The 19124-nt window shown below is 42.3% G+C and overlaps 1 protein-coding gene across 4 annotated transcripts in view; it reads left to right on the forward strand.

Annotated features, from left to right (window-relative positions):
• LOC139580879 (protein transport protein Sec24C-like) overlaps window positions 1–18918 on the forward strand; it is a 32682-nt gene extending 13764 nt beyond the window's left edge. For all 4 annotated transcript variants that reach the window (XM_071409993.1, XM_071409996.1, XM_071409995.1 and 1 more), the window contains 12 exons: window positions 58–173; window positions 405–529; window positions 628–819; window positions 2161–2371; window positions 2582–2752; window positions 7693–7789; window positions 12153–12437; window positions 12663–12781; window positions 13026–13205; window positions 13384–13569; window positions 13658–13747; window positions 17237–18918. In XM_071409993.1, coding sequence (XP_071266094.1) covers window positions 58–173; window positions 405–529; window positions 628–819; window positions 2161–2371; window positions 2582–2752; window positions 7693–7789; window positions 12153–12437; window positions 12663–12781; window positions 13026–13205; window positions 13384–13569; window positions 13658–13747; window positions 17237–17377 — 1913 coding nt within the window. In that variant the 3' untranslated portion in view covers window positions 17378–18918. The remainder of the gene's footprint in view (window positions 1–57; window positions 174–404; window positions 530–627; window positions 820–2160; window positions 2372–2581; window positions 2753–7692; window positions 7790–12152; window positions 12438–12662; window positions 12782–13025; window positions 13206–13383; window positions 13570–13657; window positions 13748–17236) is intronic.
• Window positions 18919–19124: the final 206 nt, after the last annotated feature.

Here is a 19124-nt window from a genome sequence, read left to right on the forward strand (position 1 = left end):
GTGTCTGACGTCAATGTTATTTTTTGTTATAACACTCCCTCTTTCTCTCTCCCATAGTGCCTCCCCACTACTTCCAGCATCTGGACCACACAGGGAAGAGGGTGGACTGCTACGATCGGCCAGAGCTCTCTCAGGGCAGCTACGAGTTTGTGGCCACCGTCGACTACTGTAAGGTAAGGTGTCTGCATTTAGAAAAGACTGGAGGCCCGTAGCGTTGCTCTATTTTGGACCAGGAGATTTTCATGAGCCAGATTCTGTCTTGTGACAATGACCAGGTTTGGCACATAGCAGAGATTCTCGACCAAAGAAAAGCTGTGCCGTTATGTAACGTGCCAACTGTTTCGTCTAAATACTTCTCTCTTTCACGCTCGCTCTCTCGCGCTCTCCTCCTTTCTCTCTCTCAGAACAATAAGCTCCCCCAGCCCCCGTCGTTCATCTTCTTCATCGATGTGTCTTACAATGCAGTGAAGAGCGGCATGGTTAACATCGTTTGTCAGGAGCTCAAGACTCTACTGGACTACCTGCCCAGGTACATACACACACACACACACTATTCACCCATGTAAACTCACACCCACTAGCTAATTAATGACATTTGCTCTCCCCCCTCCCCCACTCACCCTCCAGGGAGAACCCAGAGGAAGACTCTGTGGTGCGTGTGGGTTTTGTGACCTACAACAAGGTGTTACACTTCTACAACGTCAAGTCCAGCCTGGCCCAGCCCCAGATGATGGTGGTCAGTGACGTCAGTGACATGTTCCTCCCTCTGCTCGACGGCTTCCTGGTCAGCGTCAACGACAGCCGGATGGTCATCGAGAGGTAAGCAACACATACATCTACACCAGGCCTCCAGACTAAGGTTCCTGTCGTGGCACCAGCCTGTGGTCTAATCTCACAGCACCAATGCTCTGTAAAAAAGTAGGAACGGTAGGAAGTCACAATATCAGTAGCTATAGAATACAATAACATTGTGTCCCCGGGTCCTTGTACCTCCGGTCTGGAGTCAATCACTGTCAACAGATATGACAACAATCAGACAGTAAACTGAATGTTATAAGTGGCCATGAACCTGTACACAAATGATCGTCTCAAATAGAACACTGGAAATCATGTGTATTACGTAAAGGGAAAACCTATTTGAATATGCTAAGCATTGTGTAAATTACTCTTAACTGAATATTAACTTATTCCATTACATGAATCATCTTATAAAGATCTTATAATTCAGTGCTTTATTAAGGACTGTAATCAACAACTGAGATGGTATTTAAGAAATAAGTTGTTTCTTCTAACATGTTGTGATTCAAAATATTTTTATGCGCATCCTATTACAGTGGTTGTCATGACTTTCGGGTTGACAATTAGGCTATTGTTATATTTTACTGTTAAAATAGTTTCAATAGAGATGAATTTGCCTACATCTTTATGTGCACTAATATCATTGGTTACTTTTGGGGGGGGGGGCTAATTCACCACCTAAGTGGAAACTCAAAACACATTTTCTAGATCGCTAACTCGAAGTGTAAAACCCACTGCTAGTAGCCATATGTTAATCTAACAGCAAATGTAATGTCCTAAAATAAAAAACTGCAGTTGTAGCCTACTACCAAATACCTGTGCAAATGCAATGGCTGATCTCAAAGCCACATCAAATATCAGGGTTGTAAAATAGTTGCTATTTAGCTCAATAGTCAAAGTTGAGGAAGTGTACCTACATAAAGCTCAGAACCTCCTCTCTACAGCGTTACACAGGATAGCTGTGTTTTACTCTGCAATTGGATTTTGAAATGTTTTACAATCAGAATGCTTCTTTTATTTTCTCCCGGGAAAGGCAGGGAGAGTGGTTCGCTCGTCACAGCGTCAGCAAAACGAGGCAGGGGGGCAGCCGCAGGGCATGAACTTTCATTAGATGAATCAGGATAATACACTTTACTGTTTGACCAAATCATGGCTTAAGCCTCCCCAAAAAATAGCAAGATTGAGAAATATCACATTTTATTTAATCACACAGCCAAGCAACAGGTCACTGTCTGGAGCCTTAGTATACACCCATTAACATTTATATTCATCACATGTATTAAAGCAGACGTCTCATCTGTCCAGACTTCGCAACTGGTTTAAGATGTGTAGACTCATTTGGTGTGTGTGTGTGTGTGTCAGTTTGCTAGACCAGATTCCGGAGATGTTTGCAGACACCAGGGAGACTGAGACAGTGTTTGGACCAGTCATCCAGGCAGGACTGGAGGCACTGAAGGCTGCAGACTGTGCTGGGAAGCTATTTGTGTTCCACTCCACTCTGCCCATCGCTGAGGCTCCTGGGAAACTGAAGAATAGAGAGGACAAGAAACTAGTGGGAACAGACAAGGAGAAGGTACACACAAACACACTGATACACTCATACATATGTATTCTCTCACACACACACACTAACAAGGACAAGATAAACTGATATGGTAACTGTGTGGCAGATACTGTTGCAATTAGACACTGAACACATAAAGAACCCTCATTCTGGAGAAAGTGTTCTATCTGCTATTGGTTGGGTCATTGACTCGGTCTATGCGTCTCTCTCTCTCTCCAGTCTCTGTTCCAGCCCCAGTCTGGTTTCTATAGTAACCTCTCTAAGGAGTGTGTAGCACAGGGCTGCTGTGTGGACCTCTTCCTGTTTCCCAACCAGTACGTGGACGTGGCAACGCTTGGCGTGGTGCCCGTCTCCACCGGGGGTTCCGTCTACAAATACACCTACTTCCAGGTGAGAAACACCTCTCTCTTGGTTGATGGATGGTACCAAGAATATGCACATCCTTGCTTCGGGTCCTGAGCAACAGGCAGTTAGATTTGGGATGTGGGTCATTTTAGGTGAAAATTGGGGGGAAAGGGTGAGGTTTTAACAAAGCAATTGAAGATAATGTCACGCATCCGATTGTCAATGTAATCTCGTCTTTAGGCTACATCTATTATAGGCCTATGTGTGAAATTAGTTTCTATATAGTTTAGTTTCAATGGGCCATTGACAGATGGCAGCCAACTATCGGGGTGAAGGGCAGGCAGGGGGGGAAATGGCTATGTCCTCCTAAAACTGCTTAGAACACAACTCTGTGTTATTGGAAATCTAGCAACAACCGTGTTGAATCAACTTATTTAGGAAAAGTCAAGCATGGGGGAGACATGACTTTGAAAATTTGAGTAATTCAAAAGTGAAATTCTTAACCTCAATGATGCTCTCTGAGCTTCTAGTGTTAATCCACAGATAAAAGGCGAACCCCGGTTAGTTTTTAGTTAGTTGTCTGTCGGGGCTGTTGTGGTGACAGTTACTGCCACACCGGCAGTCATGACCACAGTCAAATTCCACGTGACTTGGGCCTCGCAGTGCTTGAGGCTTCATTACAGACCCGGGTTCGATCCCAGGCTGTGTTGCAGCCGGCCGCGACCGGGAGACTCACGAGGCAGCACACAACTGGCCCAGCATCGTCCGGGTTAGGGGAGGGTTTGGCCGGCCGGGATGTCCTTGTCCCATCGCTCTCTAGCGACCCCTTGTGCCGGGCTGGGCACATTCACAGGGATTATGGCCGCCAGTTGTACAGTGTTTCCTCCAACACATTGGTGTGGCTGATTTTTACGGATTTAGCGAGCAGTGTGTCAAGAAGCAGTGCGGCTTGGCAGGGTCGTGTTTCGGAGGACGCATGGCTCTCGACCTGCTCTGTAACTACCAATTGGATATCACAAAATTGGGGAGAAAAAGGGGTAAAAAAAAAGGTTATTGTGATATCCAATTGGATAGATATAAAAAATATATAATTAAAATCATGTTACCTGTAAAATCACGGTATTTTTGCACTCTGGACATGTGTTGGTAACGACCAGCTAATGGTTTGGTACTCAGGGCTCTATTGTCCCGCTAACCACTCTGACATCAATGCAAATGCTATCATGCTTTTAAAACTCAGGCTACATTCTTTTGACCTCACTGTGATTTATCAAATTGAAGTAAATAGTTCAACGGGTTGAAACTGATCGAACAACATGGTCGTTGTGGATGTTTCAAAGCCAAACACAACTAAATGGACGATGCTTTCTGAGGTGATGATTATTTCAAAGCGTTCAAGACGTTTAGAGCCGTATGCATATTAGAGCTTTAGGCCTATATGAGCCCAAGCCCACTTATTTTTTTGTCTTCATTAAAATAATGATTGTGCAGTTATGCAATTCAATGCGTTCGGAAAGTATTCAGACCCCTTTTCCCACATTTTGTTACGTTACAGCCTTATTCTTAAATAGATAAATAGATTTTTTTTTTAAATAGTATAATAATCCTCACCAATCTACACACAATATCCCATAATGACAAAGCAAAAACCGTTTTTTTAGATCTTTTTACCAAGTTATAAAAAATAATATACCTTATTTACGTACGTTTTCAGACCCTTTGCTATGAGACTTGAAGTTGAGCTCAGGGGCATCCTGTTTCCATTGATCATCCTTGACGTTTTTTAATTGTTCCAATCAAGTTTTAGAAAGTATTTTAGAATAAGGCTGTAAAACGTGGTCTGAATACTTTCTGAATGCAATGTATATGTCCATTGCCTAATGGCCTACTGCATATTACACATGGCGGAAAAACATGTAAAACAAATTGGTCTAGCCTATACTCAAATTAAACAAATTCTAGAAATCTGACTTATTATGCATACTGGATGGACTGGTTACCTTATGCTACACTCAAAACGTTTTATCCATAAGTCTGGGAGAGAACATATAGGCCTAGGCGATGCTGTTGGTTCATTGATTATGCAGGGCAGCTTACAGAGTTAGCCTACAATAATTTGGTTTTGAATAGCCTAGTAATAGGGCATTTTTATATTTTCATAATTAATAGGCTGACTACCTTCAGCTATACAGAACCTCCGTTCATTTGCATCTCCTCTTTCCTTCATTCCTTTCTCGAGCGTGCAGAGAGAGGGCCTGGCAGCAGTTTATTTATGTTTCGTTGTGAAAACATGTTACTATTGATGCTTCCGAACAGATTTCAGTTGGTTTCCCAAATTTAAGCACTGGATGGCTTCAGGAACATGGTTGGAGAGCCCTTGGCATACAGATTTTGTGCGGTATATCACCTGTCACGCAGCGAGAGGCTGCAGGCTCCTCAAACAGTGGTCGATGCGTGAAGTGAAATAAGTTTTCTTATAAGCCCAGACATTTCTATATGCAATCCTGTGTGAGAGCAGAGTTTTGATGGTTGCTACTAAAAGAGGATCCCAGCTGCTACTCTATTTCTCAGCTGCTCCGCCATAAAACCAGAGTATCCAACTGCATGAAAGCAGCCTCCATTTTGCTATTCCAGTGCATACAGATGACATTTTCCCCCTGCCCCGTTCCTGCCCATTTTGATCATTTGGCTTTTCTAAATTGAAACAAATGTTACATATTAGTAAAGACAAGATTACATTTGAGAATAGTCTGTTGGGTGAAAATATGATCACTTGAGAGAACAGCGTTTGCAGTCTGAGTCAAGGAACTGAGCGCAAGCTTTTTTGTCAATAGTCTATTGTTGCAGCATGCAGCCCATAAGTATATGTTTTGGTTTCTAAGACATTCTAAGGTTTGTAGAGGGTGACCGATCATGATATTTCAACGCCGATATTTTTTTTTAAGCCGGTATCGGCTATTAGTCGATACCGATTATTGGTCCTCCAATAATCGGTATCGACTAATAGCCGATACCGGCTTAAAAAAAAATATATACATTTGTAATAATGACAATTACAACAATACCGAATGAACACTTTTATTTTAACTTAATATAATACATAAAATCTATTTAGTCTCATAAATAATGAAACATGCTCAATCTGGTTTAAATAATGCAAAAACACAGTGTTGGAGGAGAAAGTAAAAGTGCAATGTGCCATGTAGAAAAGCTAACGTTTAAGTTCCTTGCTCTGAACATATGAAAGCTGGTGGTTCAATATTCCCAGTTAATAAGTTTTAGGTTGTAGTTATTATGGGAATTATGACGCGGCGACTATTTCTCTCTCTACCATTTGTATTTCATATACCTTTGACTATTGGATGTTCTAATAGGCACTTTAGTATTGCCAGCCTAATCTCAGGAGTTGATAGGCTTGAAGTCATAAACAGCGCTGTGAAGCAAGCATTACTAAGAGCTGCTGGCAAACGCAGTAAAGTTTGAATGAATGCTTACGAGCCTGCTGCCGCCTACCACCGCTCAATCACACTGCTCTATCAAATCATACTTAATTATAATATAATAAACACAGAAATACGAGCCTTTTATCCATTTAATATAGTCAAATCCGGAAACTATCATTTCGAAAACAAAACGTTTATTCTTTTAGTGAAATACGGATCTGTTACGTATTTTATCTAGCGTGTGGCAACCCTAAGTCAAAATATTGCTGTTACATTGAAGGTTGTGCAATGTTATGTCATAATTATGTAAAATTCTGGCAAATTAGTTCACAGTTCACAACGAGCCAGGCGGCCCAAACTGTTCCATATACCCTGACTCTGCTTGCACTGAACGCAAGAGAAGTGACACAATTTCCCTAGTTAATATTGTCTGCTAACATGAATTTCTTTTAACTAAATATGCAGGTTTTAAAAAATATATACTTCTGTATATTGATTTTAAGAAAGGTGTTGATGTTTATGGTTGGGTACGATTGTGCTTTTTCCGCGAATGCCCTTTTTGTTAAATCATCACCCGTTTGGCGAAGTTGAAGTAGACTATGATTCGATGATAAATTAACAGGCACCGCATTGATTATATGCAACGCAGGACAAGCTAGTTAACCTAGTAATATCAACCATGTGTAGTTAACTAGTGATTATGTGAAGATTGATGGTTTTTTATAATATAAGTTTAATGCTAGCTAGCAACTTACCTTGGCTCCTTGCAGCCACAAGGGCCTTTTGATGCTGCACTTGCGTTAACAGGTGGTCAGCCTGCCACGCAATTTCCCCGTGGATTGCAATATAATCGGCCATAATCGGTGTCCAAAAGGCCGATTTTACCGATTTGTTGTCAACTTGAATTCGGCCATGACGATTTAATCGGTCGACCTCTAGTTTGTATCATTCACAACTCAATCTAGCGTATAGTACCTGTTTCAAATCATCACTTTTATGGTCAACATAGGCACTTCATATGCGCACTCGCTCCGGAATATGGAAAAATATCATGTTTCTTTAGACGTGCCTAAAATACATGGATTTATTGTGATGGACTTTTATGTAGATTTCCAAAGGCGTGCATCACCAGCTTGTGTACATGGAGGCCTGGAGATGCTAAATGTGTTTATGTTAATTAATGGTCAATTACCATGAGACCGGCAGTCATTTTCGAGACAATAACCGGCTGACAAAATTTCGTGACCGCCGCAGCCCTAAGATATCTACGATTTAATCACTCCTTGTTCATCTTTCAAATACCCAAGTAGGTTTGTATGCTCCTGAAAACCAATGATTAGATGGGAGAGGTGGGACTTGCAGTTCTATTTTACCACAAGGCTACGTTCTTGACGCGCACGAGCGGTGTGGATGAAATGATTGAATAACATTTGAATACATTTTATTTTACAACGCTCGTGCATGCAACGCGGCGGGGCTCGTTTGGGTGTAACCACGTCCACCTGTTACCTGCCTTCACTCACTGTCTGTGTGGTTTGTCAGGCCGAGACGGACCGTGAGCGGTTCCTGAATGATCTGCGGCGAGACGTTCAGAAGCCGATGGGCTTCGATGCTGTCATGAGGGTCCGAACCAGCACAGGTAAGTGTCTTGCTCTCTCTCACTTGCTCTCTTTCGCTCGCACAGTCTCACACACTCACAATTTTTTTGGGGGGGGTGGGGGGCCAGATCAGCTGTAACCTAACTTGTTTCACATTTATTATGGGGTCTGAATACTTTCGTGTGTACACACATACACACACACTTCCCCCCCCCCCCTTTATGTTCTTTTAACCCTACAACCCTTCCCCTAATTTGAGTAAACTAATGGACAACACTTAGGCTTCAACTTCCAGGTTATCCATACTATATATGTTTTACGGACACAATGTAATAGTTCTTTTTTTATAATCTTTTATCCTTCAACTACCCTCAATCCCTCCCATCGCTGAAGAACATCTCGTTTTGATTTATATTTGCAATATATTTTTTACTGTGCTGTTTCATAAAGGTTCTGAACCTATATACATTTTACGTACCCAGTACATTTTACAATAGTTATCTTGTTTTTAGTCCCACCCTTCGGCTCCACTCAATCCCTCCCATATATTTCTGATCACCTTCCAGTTTCTATTTGCCAAATATTTTTCAACTGTGCCGTGATGTTTCACAAAAGTACGTTTAAAGAAACATTTTTGCTAGAAGTATTATTGATCGATTGACTTTTCAAATCACCCAGCAGTGCTATTTACAGAGTTAGCTCCATATAAGTGTTGCAATTCTTCAGCCATTCCTGAACCCGCGACCACAAAGAAGCTACATATGGACAGTACCAAAACAAATGATCTAAGGATTCTTTTCGCAGCAAGATCTGCAGAGGTGGGAAGATTGTATTCCCCATATATATAACATTCTGTTGGTTGCAAGAATTTTGTATAATTTAATTTGACAAATTCTGTTTTTTGAATCCGGTGTTTTGTGTATCAGCTCTTAAACCATGTTCCATGGAATTGGTACGTCAAATCCCTTCCCAACTATTTTGCGATCTATATGGCAGAGCTGTCCATTTTTTTGGTCCTTACATTTTTTTTGTCTTAAAGACCAACATTTTTTTTTTTTTTTTAAATGCAGAGCCGACAGACAAGTTCTTTGTGTTTTTACCCTTTCCCCTTTCCTCTTCCATTTTGCAGTAATGCTGCAATTAGTTGGTAGTAATTTTGGGTTGAGCAGACATTTCTATATATATTTGTGTTAACTGCATGTGATAACTCCACCAGTCCTATTTATTATATAATTTACAAAGATTATACCTTTTTGTAAAAAAAAATTATATATATTATCAATTAGTATGTTTGAGTTTAACCATAATATATTGTATTATTTGGTGGACTAAACTGAAAATAGCTATATTGGAGATGATTTCATTTTCAAATAACCAAATGTGAGAGGTTGTAATCTGAATAAAAAGGAAAAAGGCCATTCTTGAACAAGGGGTTAGACATTCTTACTAATCGGCTAGAGAACCAGTTGGGTTTAAGTATACCTTCTGTATGACTGACACCTTTAGAGATCTAATGCTTTAATATTAAATCATTTCTGCCCTCTGAATTCATATTTGTTATATTAATAGGCCAATTTTAAATATATCTAGCTTGCCGTTCCAAATGTTAAATTTTTTACAAACTTTTTTTTAAGATCCAATATATAATATAGTACACTATCATAATTTGGTTGTAACCCAGAGGTTAGAACAGTATCTAGATCCTCTATGATGCTGTGGAGGGATCCAAATTGTGGATTTAAAAGAGAACATGACTCATCAGCGTACGATGACACCTTTTTGTTTTTAATAGCTAACATTTCGATGGCCATAATAAATGGATATGCTGATTAGTGGAAAACCTTGCACTACTCTTCTTGACAGTTTAATACTTTCTGAGATGTAGCCATTATTTACTATTTTACACCTGGGGTAACTATACATAACTTTAACCCATTTGTATGAGATTCTCCAAAACTTAAATATACCAGGCATTTTTATATATAAATTCCAGTCGTAGTTTATCAAAAGCCTTTTCAAAGTCCCCTATGAATACCAGGCCTGGTTTCCCAGATTTTTCATAGTGTCCTATTGTTTCCAGTCTTATATTATCTCCAATGTATCATCTGTGTAAAAAACCTGTCTGATTAGAATAGATATCTGACAATACCCTTTTTTAATTATATGCGTTTTGCCAGAATTCTTTGCATCACAACTAGGGGTGTGGCGGTTACAATTTCGTCAGCCGTGGATTGTCTAGCAAGTAACTGTCGGTCTCGCGGTAATTGACCGTTAATTAACACACATTTATCATCTCCTGGCTTCCACGCACAGCCTACAAGCCACTCATGCAGACCTTTTGGAACATCTACATGTTAAAAAGTCTAATATATCCATGTAATATAGCCTACACCATCACAATATATCCAGTATTTATTACAGACAGGTCTAAAGAAGCATGATATGAAGAAAATGTAGTCTATTTCAGAAGAACAGAATAGCATACTCTGAATTGTTAGGCACTGATCTGGCTATGTCATATGGCTGTGGGCTACACTAGTTCATTTAGCAGACAAGATTTGCTTAGAATTCTGTGGCTTTCTTTTATAGTAGGAAGAATACAATTGAACAAAGCTGAGTAACATAGAAAGGATATTTTCTCCAAACGATTTTGAGTGCGCACATGCGGCTATTCCGTGTTGAGCGTTAACAAATAAATAGTTATTCGTATATGCTTAATTTAGTTAATGTAACTTTAGTTGTTCTCCAAACAACTAAATGAGCTCTTTTTTTTTTCTTTTTTTTTTCGCCGGCTGTACACACCAGTCACTCATTCACAATTTGACAAGCACTTGATAATACCTAGAATTTCACGGCGGCATCCCCATTGTGTGGCTGCAATGCACCCTTAAAAAATCCATACCTTTTGTGTTGTGCCCTTCTCAATGCGCACCGAATCACCTCTCACTCATATGGCTATCCATCACGTGATCGGGTCTTTCTCACAGGCTACAAGTGAAGACCGACACATCGGGGACGCAACTGCATGCTTCCTTATCCAATTCCGAGGTGCATATTGAAGATATTGGAAGAACTGTCCACATTTTCTTTTCGTTAGACAACTTGATGAGTAGGCCTAACGAACAGCATGTCAATCTACTGTCCCCCATAGTACAAAAGTCGACATTCTATGCGAGAAATAAATATTCCAAACATAGTCTGGAACCGTTGTGGGTTGCAATAGAGCCCAAATTAATACAACCACTAGAATCAAAACTTTTTTTATGCAATGTGGCTGATGCAACAGATCAGAACGTTTAGCTTAAAATGTTGATAAACTATTAGGCTATTTCTTCACATTATAAGCACAGCAATGCACACATGGTAGTAGGCTATAACCCATTATCTAAAGTGACCGCAAATGCAATTATCTATGTGATGCTTTTATTATAAAGGGGGGAAAATACATGTCATCTATGCACTTAAATAGCGAATGGAGGAAGCTTTTCCCATGGTTCATTTTCATGCCAGCCAGGTAGGCTAATACCCCTGTTGTAAAAGAAGCAATGTGCTTATTATTAGGAAAGTTGAGAAATAAATATAGTAGGCCAAGCCTATAGAAAACTGATGGGATCTTCTATTGAATAGAGACGGGATCTCAGTAAGTGTTTGATTAGATTTTGCATTGATGTCAGTGACTAGAGGGACAATGGAGCGCTAGCTTGTTTTGGTAGGCTACTAATGACCAGCAGCCAGCATCAGAGCTTGGAGAAGCCTAATTATCGTGACTAAACGGTCACGTGGAATTTGACTGCCTTCATGACTCGTGACCGCCGATGTGGCGGTAGTACGGTCACCGCAACAGCCTTAGTCACAACACTGAAGTGTAAGGGGCCTCCAAGTCTTTATATTTACCACTTGGTTCTTGTTTCAGTAATAATGAAATCAGACCCTGTTGAATATCTGATAATCTACTCTTTTTATAGGAGTGGTTAAAACATGCTTACAACGGTCCTCTGAGTACATCAACAAAGGATTGGTATACCTCCACTGGAATGCCATCCAGCCCCAGACTTAAAGGCTTTAATTGCATCAAGAAGTTCCTCCTCTGTAATTTGGTCTTCACATGAGTCTTTCTGTACATTTGTACATTTTACATTGTTAATAGAAGAAACAAAATCGATACAGTTACCTTTGTTTAGTGGAGATGGAGGAGACTGAAAAGAGAACGTATGCTTAAAGTACTTTGCTTCCTCTTTCAAAATATTGTTTGGTGAATTTCATGAAATAATTTTTGGTGGCATTTCTATGATGAAGATAACTTATTCTGTGTTTCTCTGGAACAATTTGTATTGCCGTCTGTCTGCACGCTCACTCTTCACCTAGTGGTGTTATTCACTGCCGTCATAACATCCTCTCCTCCAGGTATCAGAGCGACAGATTTCTTCGGCTCGTTCTTTATGAGCAATACGACAGACGTGGAGCTGGCAGGGCTGGACTGTGACAAGACCGTGACCGTGGAATTCCGCCACGACGACAAGCTCAGCGAGGACACCGGGGCGCTCATGCAGTGCGCGGTGTTGTACACCAGCTGCAGTGGTCAGCGGCGTCTGCGAGTCCACAACATGGCGGTCAACTGCTGCTCCCAGCTCGCCGACCTCTACCGGAACTGCGAGACGGACACAATCATCAACTTCTTCTCCAAGTATGGTCAGTATCCCACGCTCACTATCCGTCTATCCCCCTATGCCTCCGTCTATATAGCCGTGAAATTGTGTAGTGTGTTTCGAGATCACGTTACTAAGAGAAAGAATGTATAAAGATCAGCAGGGGTCCAATCACCTACATCTACTTTAGATGTGAGATACTGTAGATGTGATTGATACCAGTAGGATTCAAACCAACTTAAGGGCTTTTCTCTGTGTCTGTGTGTAGCGTACCGCAGCATATTGAACACCCCCACCAAGACGGTGAGAGACACCATGGTGAACCAGTGTGCCCAGATTCTGGCCTGCTACCGCAAGAACTGTGCCAGCCCCTCGTCTGCCGGACAGGTCAGTCACTCACACATACACCCCCTATTGGACAAGTCAGTGACACACACCCCATACACACATTACCCCCCGACACCATTCACAAACACTGTACACATACAAACACTATACATTCACCCCATTACCACCCACACACTGCACCTCCTATGCCAGTTAGATCGGTCAGTCTCTCACACACATCAACCCCCCCACACACACCCCAAAAACGTACACACTCAATCCCTTCCCCTCTCTCCTGTTGTAGCTGATCCTACCAGAGTGTATGAAGCTGCTGCCGGTCTATCTGAACTGTGTGTTGAAGAGCGACGTGCTGCAGCCGGGAGCTGACATCTCATTGGACGACAGAGCCTACCTGAGACAGCTGCTCAGCTGTATGGACGTATCAGAGAGCCACATCTTCTTCTATCCCCGCCTACTGCCCCTGGTGAGAGACCCTGCTCTCCAACTCGCTCTCTTTCTGTCTCTCGATTCACTTCAATCAGCCTCATTTGGCATGACAAGGCATCATCTTACTTTGCTGAAGCAAACATGTAAGAACATATTACATCAATGTGAAATCAGTTTGTTAAATCGTGTGTCAATCAAGTACCTTTCCATCTCAGGTGAAGTTGGATGGAGGGTCATTGCCAATGGCCGTGCGTAACTCAGAGGAGCGCCTGTCGAAGGGCGGAGTCTACCTCCTGGAGACAGGGCTCCACCTCTTCCTGTGGGTGGGAGCCAATGCTCAGCAGGAGCTGCTTAGCAACATCTTTGGAACGCCCACCTTCAGCCAGATAGACCCCAACATGGTGAGACACACAGACTTCAACTTCTTACAAATCATTGTCTTGATTTTAAGTGTGTGAGTGTCTCCTAAATGTGTGTGTTGTGTTCCAGACGAGTCTGCCGGAGCTGGAAAACCCGTTCTCCCAGAGACTCCGAGAGATCATCGACTCCTTCAGATCACAACGGTCACGATACATGAAGGTCAGACTCCACTACCTCTCTTTGTCTCTGTCTCTCTCTTCTCTTTCTTCCCGCTCTGTATCTTTCCATCTCTATTTCTGTCTTGTCAGGGTTCAATACTGCGACCTAAACAGTCACGTTGCAACCGTTTGACTTGGCAGTGCAACACACACATTTTTAATTGGAACGCATTACACCTTTTGTGAGACTAACTACCACATGGACACACTTCATACGTGTGTTTGTTTGGATAAAGCTGTCTATTTAATGCATGACAACTGAAATCTCTTAACTAATTTCTACCATTATGTCATCTGTACAACTAGAGTTTTTTTGCCTCTATATCACCTTTACTCCACACACAGAGATGCGTACAAAGCTTTCCCTCCATTTGGCAAATCTGACCATAACTCTATCCTCCTGATTCCTGCTTACAAGCAAAAACTCAGAGGAAGTACCAGCGACGCTGAATCATCAAACAGGCAAAGTGTCAATACAGGACTAAGTTCGAATCGTACTACACCGGCTCTGATGCTCGACGGAGGTGGCAGGGCTTGCAAACTATCACAGATTACAAAGGGGAAACCATGTTGCAAGCTGCCCAGTGACGTGAGCCTAACAAACAAGCTAAATGCCTTTTTTATGCTCGCTTCGAGGCAAACAACAACGACCCATGTATGAGAGCACCAGCTGTTCCGGACGACTGTGTGATCACGCTCTCTGTAGCCTATGCAAGTAAAACTTTTAAACAGGTTAACAGACGGATTACCCTGATGCGTACTCAAAGCATGCGCTGACCAGCTGGCAAGTGTCTTGACTGACATTTTCAACTTCTCCCTGACCCAGTCTGTAATACCTACATGTTTCAAGCAGACCACCATAGTCCCTGTAACCAAGGTAACCTGTCGAGATGACTATCGCCCAGTTGCACTCGCATCTGTAGCCATGAAATGTTTTGAAAGGCTTGCCATCCCTTACATCAACACCATCATCCCAGACACCTGAGACCCAGTCCAGTTCACGAACCACCGATGACGCAATGTCTATTACACTCCACACTGCCCTTTTTTTACCTGGACAAATGGAACACCTACGTGAGAATGCTGTTCATTGACTACTCAGCTTTCAACACCGTAGTGTCCTTCAAGCTAAGGGCCCTGGGACTTAGCACCTCCCTCTGCAACTGGATCCTGGACTTCCTGACGGGTCGCCCCCAGGTGGTGAGGGTAGGCAACAACACATCTACCACGCTGACCCTCAACACGGGGGCCCTTTAGGGTTGTGTGCTTGGTCTCCTCCTGTACTCCCTGTTCACCCATGACTGCGTGGCCGTGCACGACTCAAACACCATTACGTTTGCCAACATTCACGACGGTGGGAGGCCTGATTGATGATGATGAGAGCCTATAGGGAGGTAGTCAGAGATCTGGCAGTGTGGTGCCAGGACAACAACCTCTCCCTTAATGTCAGCCAGACAAAATAGATGATCGTGAACTATACGAAACGGCGGGCCGAGCACGACCCCATTCACATCGACACGGCTGTGGGGGAGCTGGTCGAGAGCTTCAAGTTCCTGTGTCCACATCACTAAGGACCTTTCATGGTCCAAACACACCAACACCGTCGCGAAGAGGGCACGACAATGCCGCTTCCCCCCTCAGGAGGCTGAACAGATTTGGCATGGGCCTTCAGATCCTCAAAGGTCTACAGCTGCACCATTGTAAGCTTCTTGACTGGCTGCGTCACTGCGTGGTATGGCAGCTGCTTGGCATCCGATCTCAAGGTACTGCAGAGGATAGTGTGTACGGTCCTGTACATCACTCGGGCCAAGTCTGGGACCAAAATGCTCCTGAACAGCTTCTACCCCCAAAACCATAAGACTGTTGAACAGTTAATCAAATAGCTACCTGGACTATTGGCATTGACTTTTTATTATTTTTGCACTGAGTCTATACACACTCACTGGACTTGACCCACACACATACTACGCTGACACTCCATCTCACACACACACACCACATATGCTCACACACACATGCACATTTTTCTTACTTTTTAACTCTGCATTGTTGGGAAAGGGATCATAAGTAAGCATTTCACTGTAAAGTCTACACCTGTTATGTCCGGTGCAGGTGACAAATTAATTAGATTTAGATTTTGAGTCAGGCAATGCTCGCATTATTCTAACAGATTAAAATAATGTGAGTGTCAATGCATAATGCTGTTAAGTCCTATTGAAACAAGCATTATTCTTAGTGGGAATGCATACAATTTGAGTTTATTTAAAAATATATATATATAAAAAAATCTGTAGGCTATTACAACATTTCAATATAAAATGTAGGACCTTAAATTACAAATCAATGAATGAAATGTATTTATAAAGCCCTTTTCTACATCAGCAGCTGTCACAATTAAGTGCTTGAAAAAGTCCTTGACTTTGACTTGCCAATGTCTGTATGAACCCACTTGCCCAGCCGGCAAATGAAAAATAAAATCACAGGCTATTGAAAGGATGCACGCATCATTCGCTTTCCGGTAAGATTTATTCGATTTATTCTGGCCAGTAGCTTTGTTGGCACTGGCCCGGGTGTGTCGCTAGTAAATTGTAATGAATGTTGAACCCTGCGTGTGCGAGGTAGGGGCTATGTCTACTACGTTGTGAAGCCGTTAGCGATGCTAATGATAGCCTGACCGTTTTCTGGTAGGAGGAAAAGCAATTCAAAGGTAACTACAAAGTAGCCTATGTATTCCTGGCAGATTCCTGATTATTTGCATCATCCAGTCACCGTTTGTTTTGAGAACGCCACAAGGGCCCTACAGAAACATCACTTCACTGAATTAAAGGGTGACTACACTGAAATGGCTACATTTCTCAGCTTTTTCCCCCAGACCTAAAAAATGGTCCCCTGATGTGGTTTAAGCATTGTTGTGGACTTGGAACATCCAATTTTGTTGTTTTTCTATTAAAGTGAGATTTGAAAGTGAAAACATTAAGAAGAAAAAAGAGGACAATCAGTCCTCCTCCCTAGTTTACATTTTTTTCGAAGTATCGTTTTTTTATTTTTTATTCTGACCTCAAGAGGATTTTGCAGAAAAGAACACATGGCAATAACACAATACATTTTGCACTTTATTTTACGTCTCTTCTTTGCTGTTCCAGTAAATCTATCCAAATCAATGTAAGAACACAAGTTAAAAGATGGCTAGTCATTGATGGCCAGGTTCTGGAAGGAATGCAGGCACATTATGGGCGACAGGCTCGTTGTTATCAATCATCATTATCGACTAAATCATGTGCTTCTGCATTGCTTGCTCTTTGAGGTTTTAGGCTGGGTTTCTGTATAAGCACTTTGTGACATCTGCTGCTGTAAAAAGGGCTTTATAAATGTATTTGATGTGCGTGTGCCACCAACTAGAAAAAGTAAGTGGAGATCCCTGGTTGTAGTACAGAAGCATAAGGTGTGTGTGTGTGTTAACATCTCTTTCTCTCTCCACACGTGTCTGTAGTTGATGGTGGTGAAGCAGGAAGACAAGGCGGAGCTAATCTTTAAGCACTTCCTGTGTGAGGACAAGGGCACCAGCGGAGGAGCTTCCTACGTCGACTTCCTGTGTCACATGCACAAGGAGATCCGCCAGCTACTCAGCTAGGACCCTGATTTCTGACCCTTCAAACCTGAACCCGGCACCTCTCAACCCCCCCCTTGATGCGCTTTATCTTTTATTTACCTAATAAACTTAACCCCTCCCCCTCTGTCAGTGAGAGGCCGGAGACATATACAAAGCCTCGTGGCAGATTCCGTGTGTGTGTCCTCATACGACTCTACTATTCCAAACGTCAAGCTCTAAAACAGCTGGAGCTGATCCACTGGCCAATGGAGGTTGTGTGTGTGTGTGTGTGTGTGTGTGTGTGTGTGTGTGTGTGTGTGTGTGTGTGTGTGTGTGTGTGTGTGTGTGTGTGTGTGTGTGTGTGTGTGTGTGTGTGTGTGTGTGTGTGTGTGTGAGAGAGTTGCTGTTGATTGTAGTAGGTGTTCTGTCTAACACTAGCACTGAAAGGCTGTTGTGGGTGTACCGGCCCTGGTAGAAACTCTTTTTGTATGATTCAGACCCAGTAGAGCTGAAGATGACAAACTATACATGACATGAAATAAATGTAGTTTTTTTTCCATCTCTATAATTATTTTTCTATTTGTCTTATTCGCTCTCCCTCAGACATGGCCTCGTGTGTGTGTGTGTGTGCGCGCGCTCTCTGTGACTTACAAACACTACTGAGGCAATAGGAGAGAGGGAGGAGTATATAGAGATAATCTGTGATTGAGGTTAAACTCCCAATAAAAGTCTATGCATCTAATCATCCAGAGGCGAGGGGTTTGAACGTTCAACCAGCGTGGGGGTCCCACTATGACTCACACAGTATAGACTGTTTGGTTGAGGTGTGTGTGTGTGTGTCATGTTGTTTATTAACGTGTGTATCAGCTCGACATGATGCCTGTTTGTCTTCCTGTCTCTGAAGGGAAGGAGTGACTGGCTGTGCTTCTCAACTGAGGTCAGTCAGAGAAAGAGTGATGAGAATAATGGTGGGTCGCATGGTCATGTTCAGTAGGCACGAATCAGGAGAAAACTATTTGAAACAGGGAAGTACTTTTGTTTTGGTTTCCGTAGCAGAATGTTTTTGCTACGTTGTACCTTGCTGAACACGACCCTGTGCTCTACATACAGCTGTGTCTGAGTTGTCCCACACTGCGGACTGTCTGCTATAGAACCTCAGTTCATATTTACACATATAACCTACGTCTATAACCTGTACAGAATTAAATCCTCCGTTTTAAACACTTGTGTCAAATGCTGTGGTTTGTCAGTCCTACCCGTCGCTGCCGCTCACACAAAAGCAGTCCTGCTTTTTGTTCCGTCTAGGTGTGCAGCTTAGTCTGTGTGTGTGTGTGTGAAAGGGGTTCTGGAGGCAGATCCTGGTGAATTTCTCTAAAGGAAAAGAGGGATCTGTCGCTACATAGTGACTTTTGCATTTATTTTCGCTCTCATGTCTTAACACAGTGTTGGTGTGCTGCCACTTTCTCTGACCCATCTCTCTGTTGAATGGACCTTCTTTCTGACTGACCGTGATCTTAAGTTTTCCTTCTCTGTGTTTTTGTCGTTGCCTCCTGGACTGTTAATAAAGTTATTGAATCACCATGCCATGCTTCTCCCATCCCTGCTCTCATTGGCACTATGGTTACAGTAAGGGAATTTTTCCTAGCCAAACTGTCACTCATAAATTGCACCTGATGAGACTGACCAAAATTAGTGCCCTATATACAGTTGCAGCCAAAAAGATTGACACCCTTGAACTTTTCTTAAATAATTCCCTATTCTAAAATGTTGGTTTCCAACATTGCAGAAC

This window comes from Salvelinus alpinus, chromosome 7 (assembly GCF_045679555.1).
Source record: "Salvelinus alpinus chromosome 7, SLU_Salpinus.1, whole genome shotgun sequence".
Classification (NCBI taxonomy): domain Eukaryota; kingdom Metazoa; phylum Chordata; class Actinopteri; order Salmoniformes; family Salmonidae; genus Salvelinus; species Salvelinus alpinus.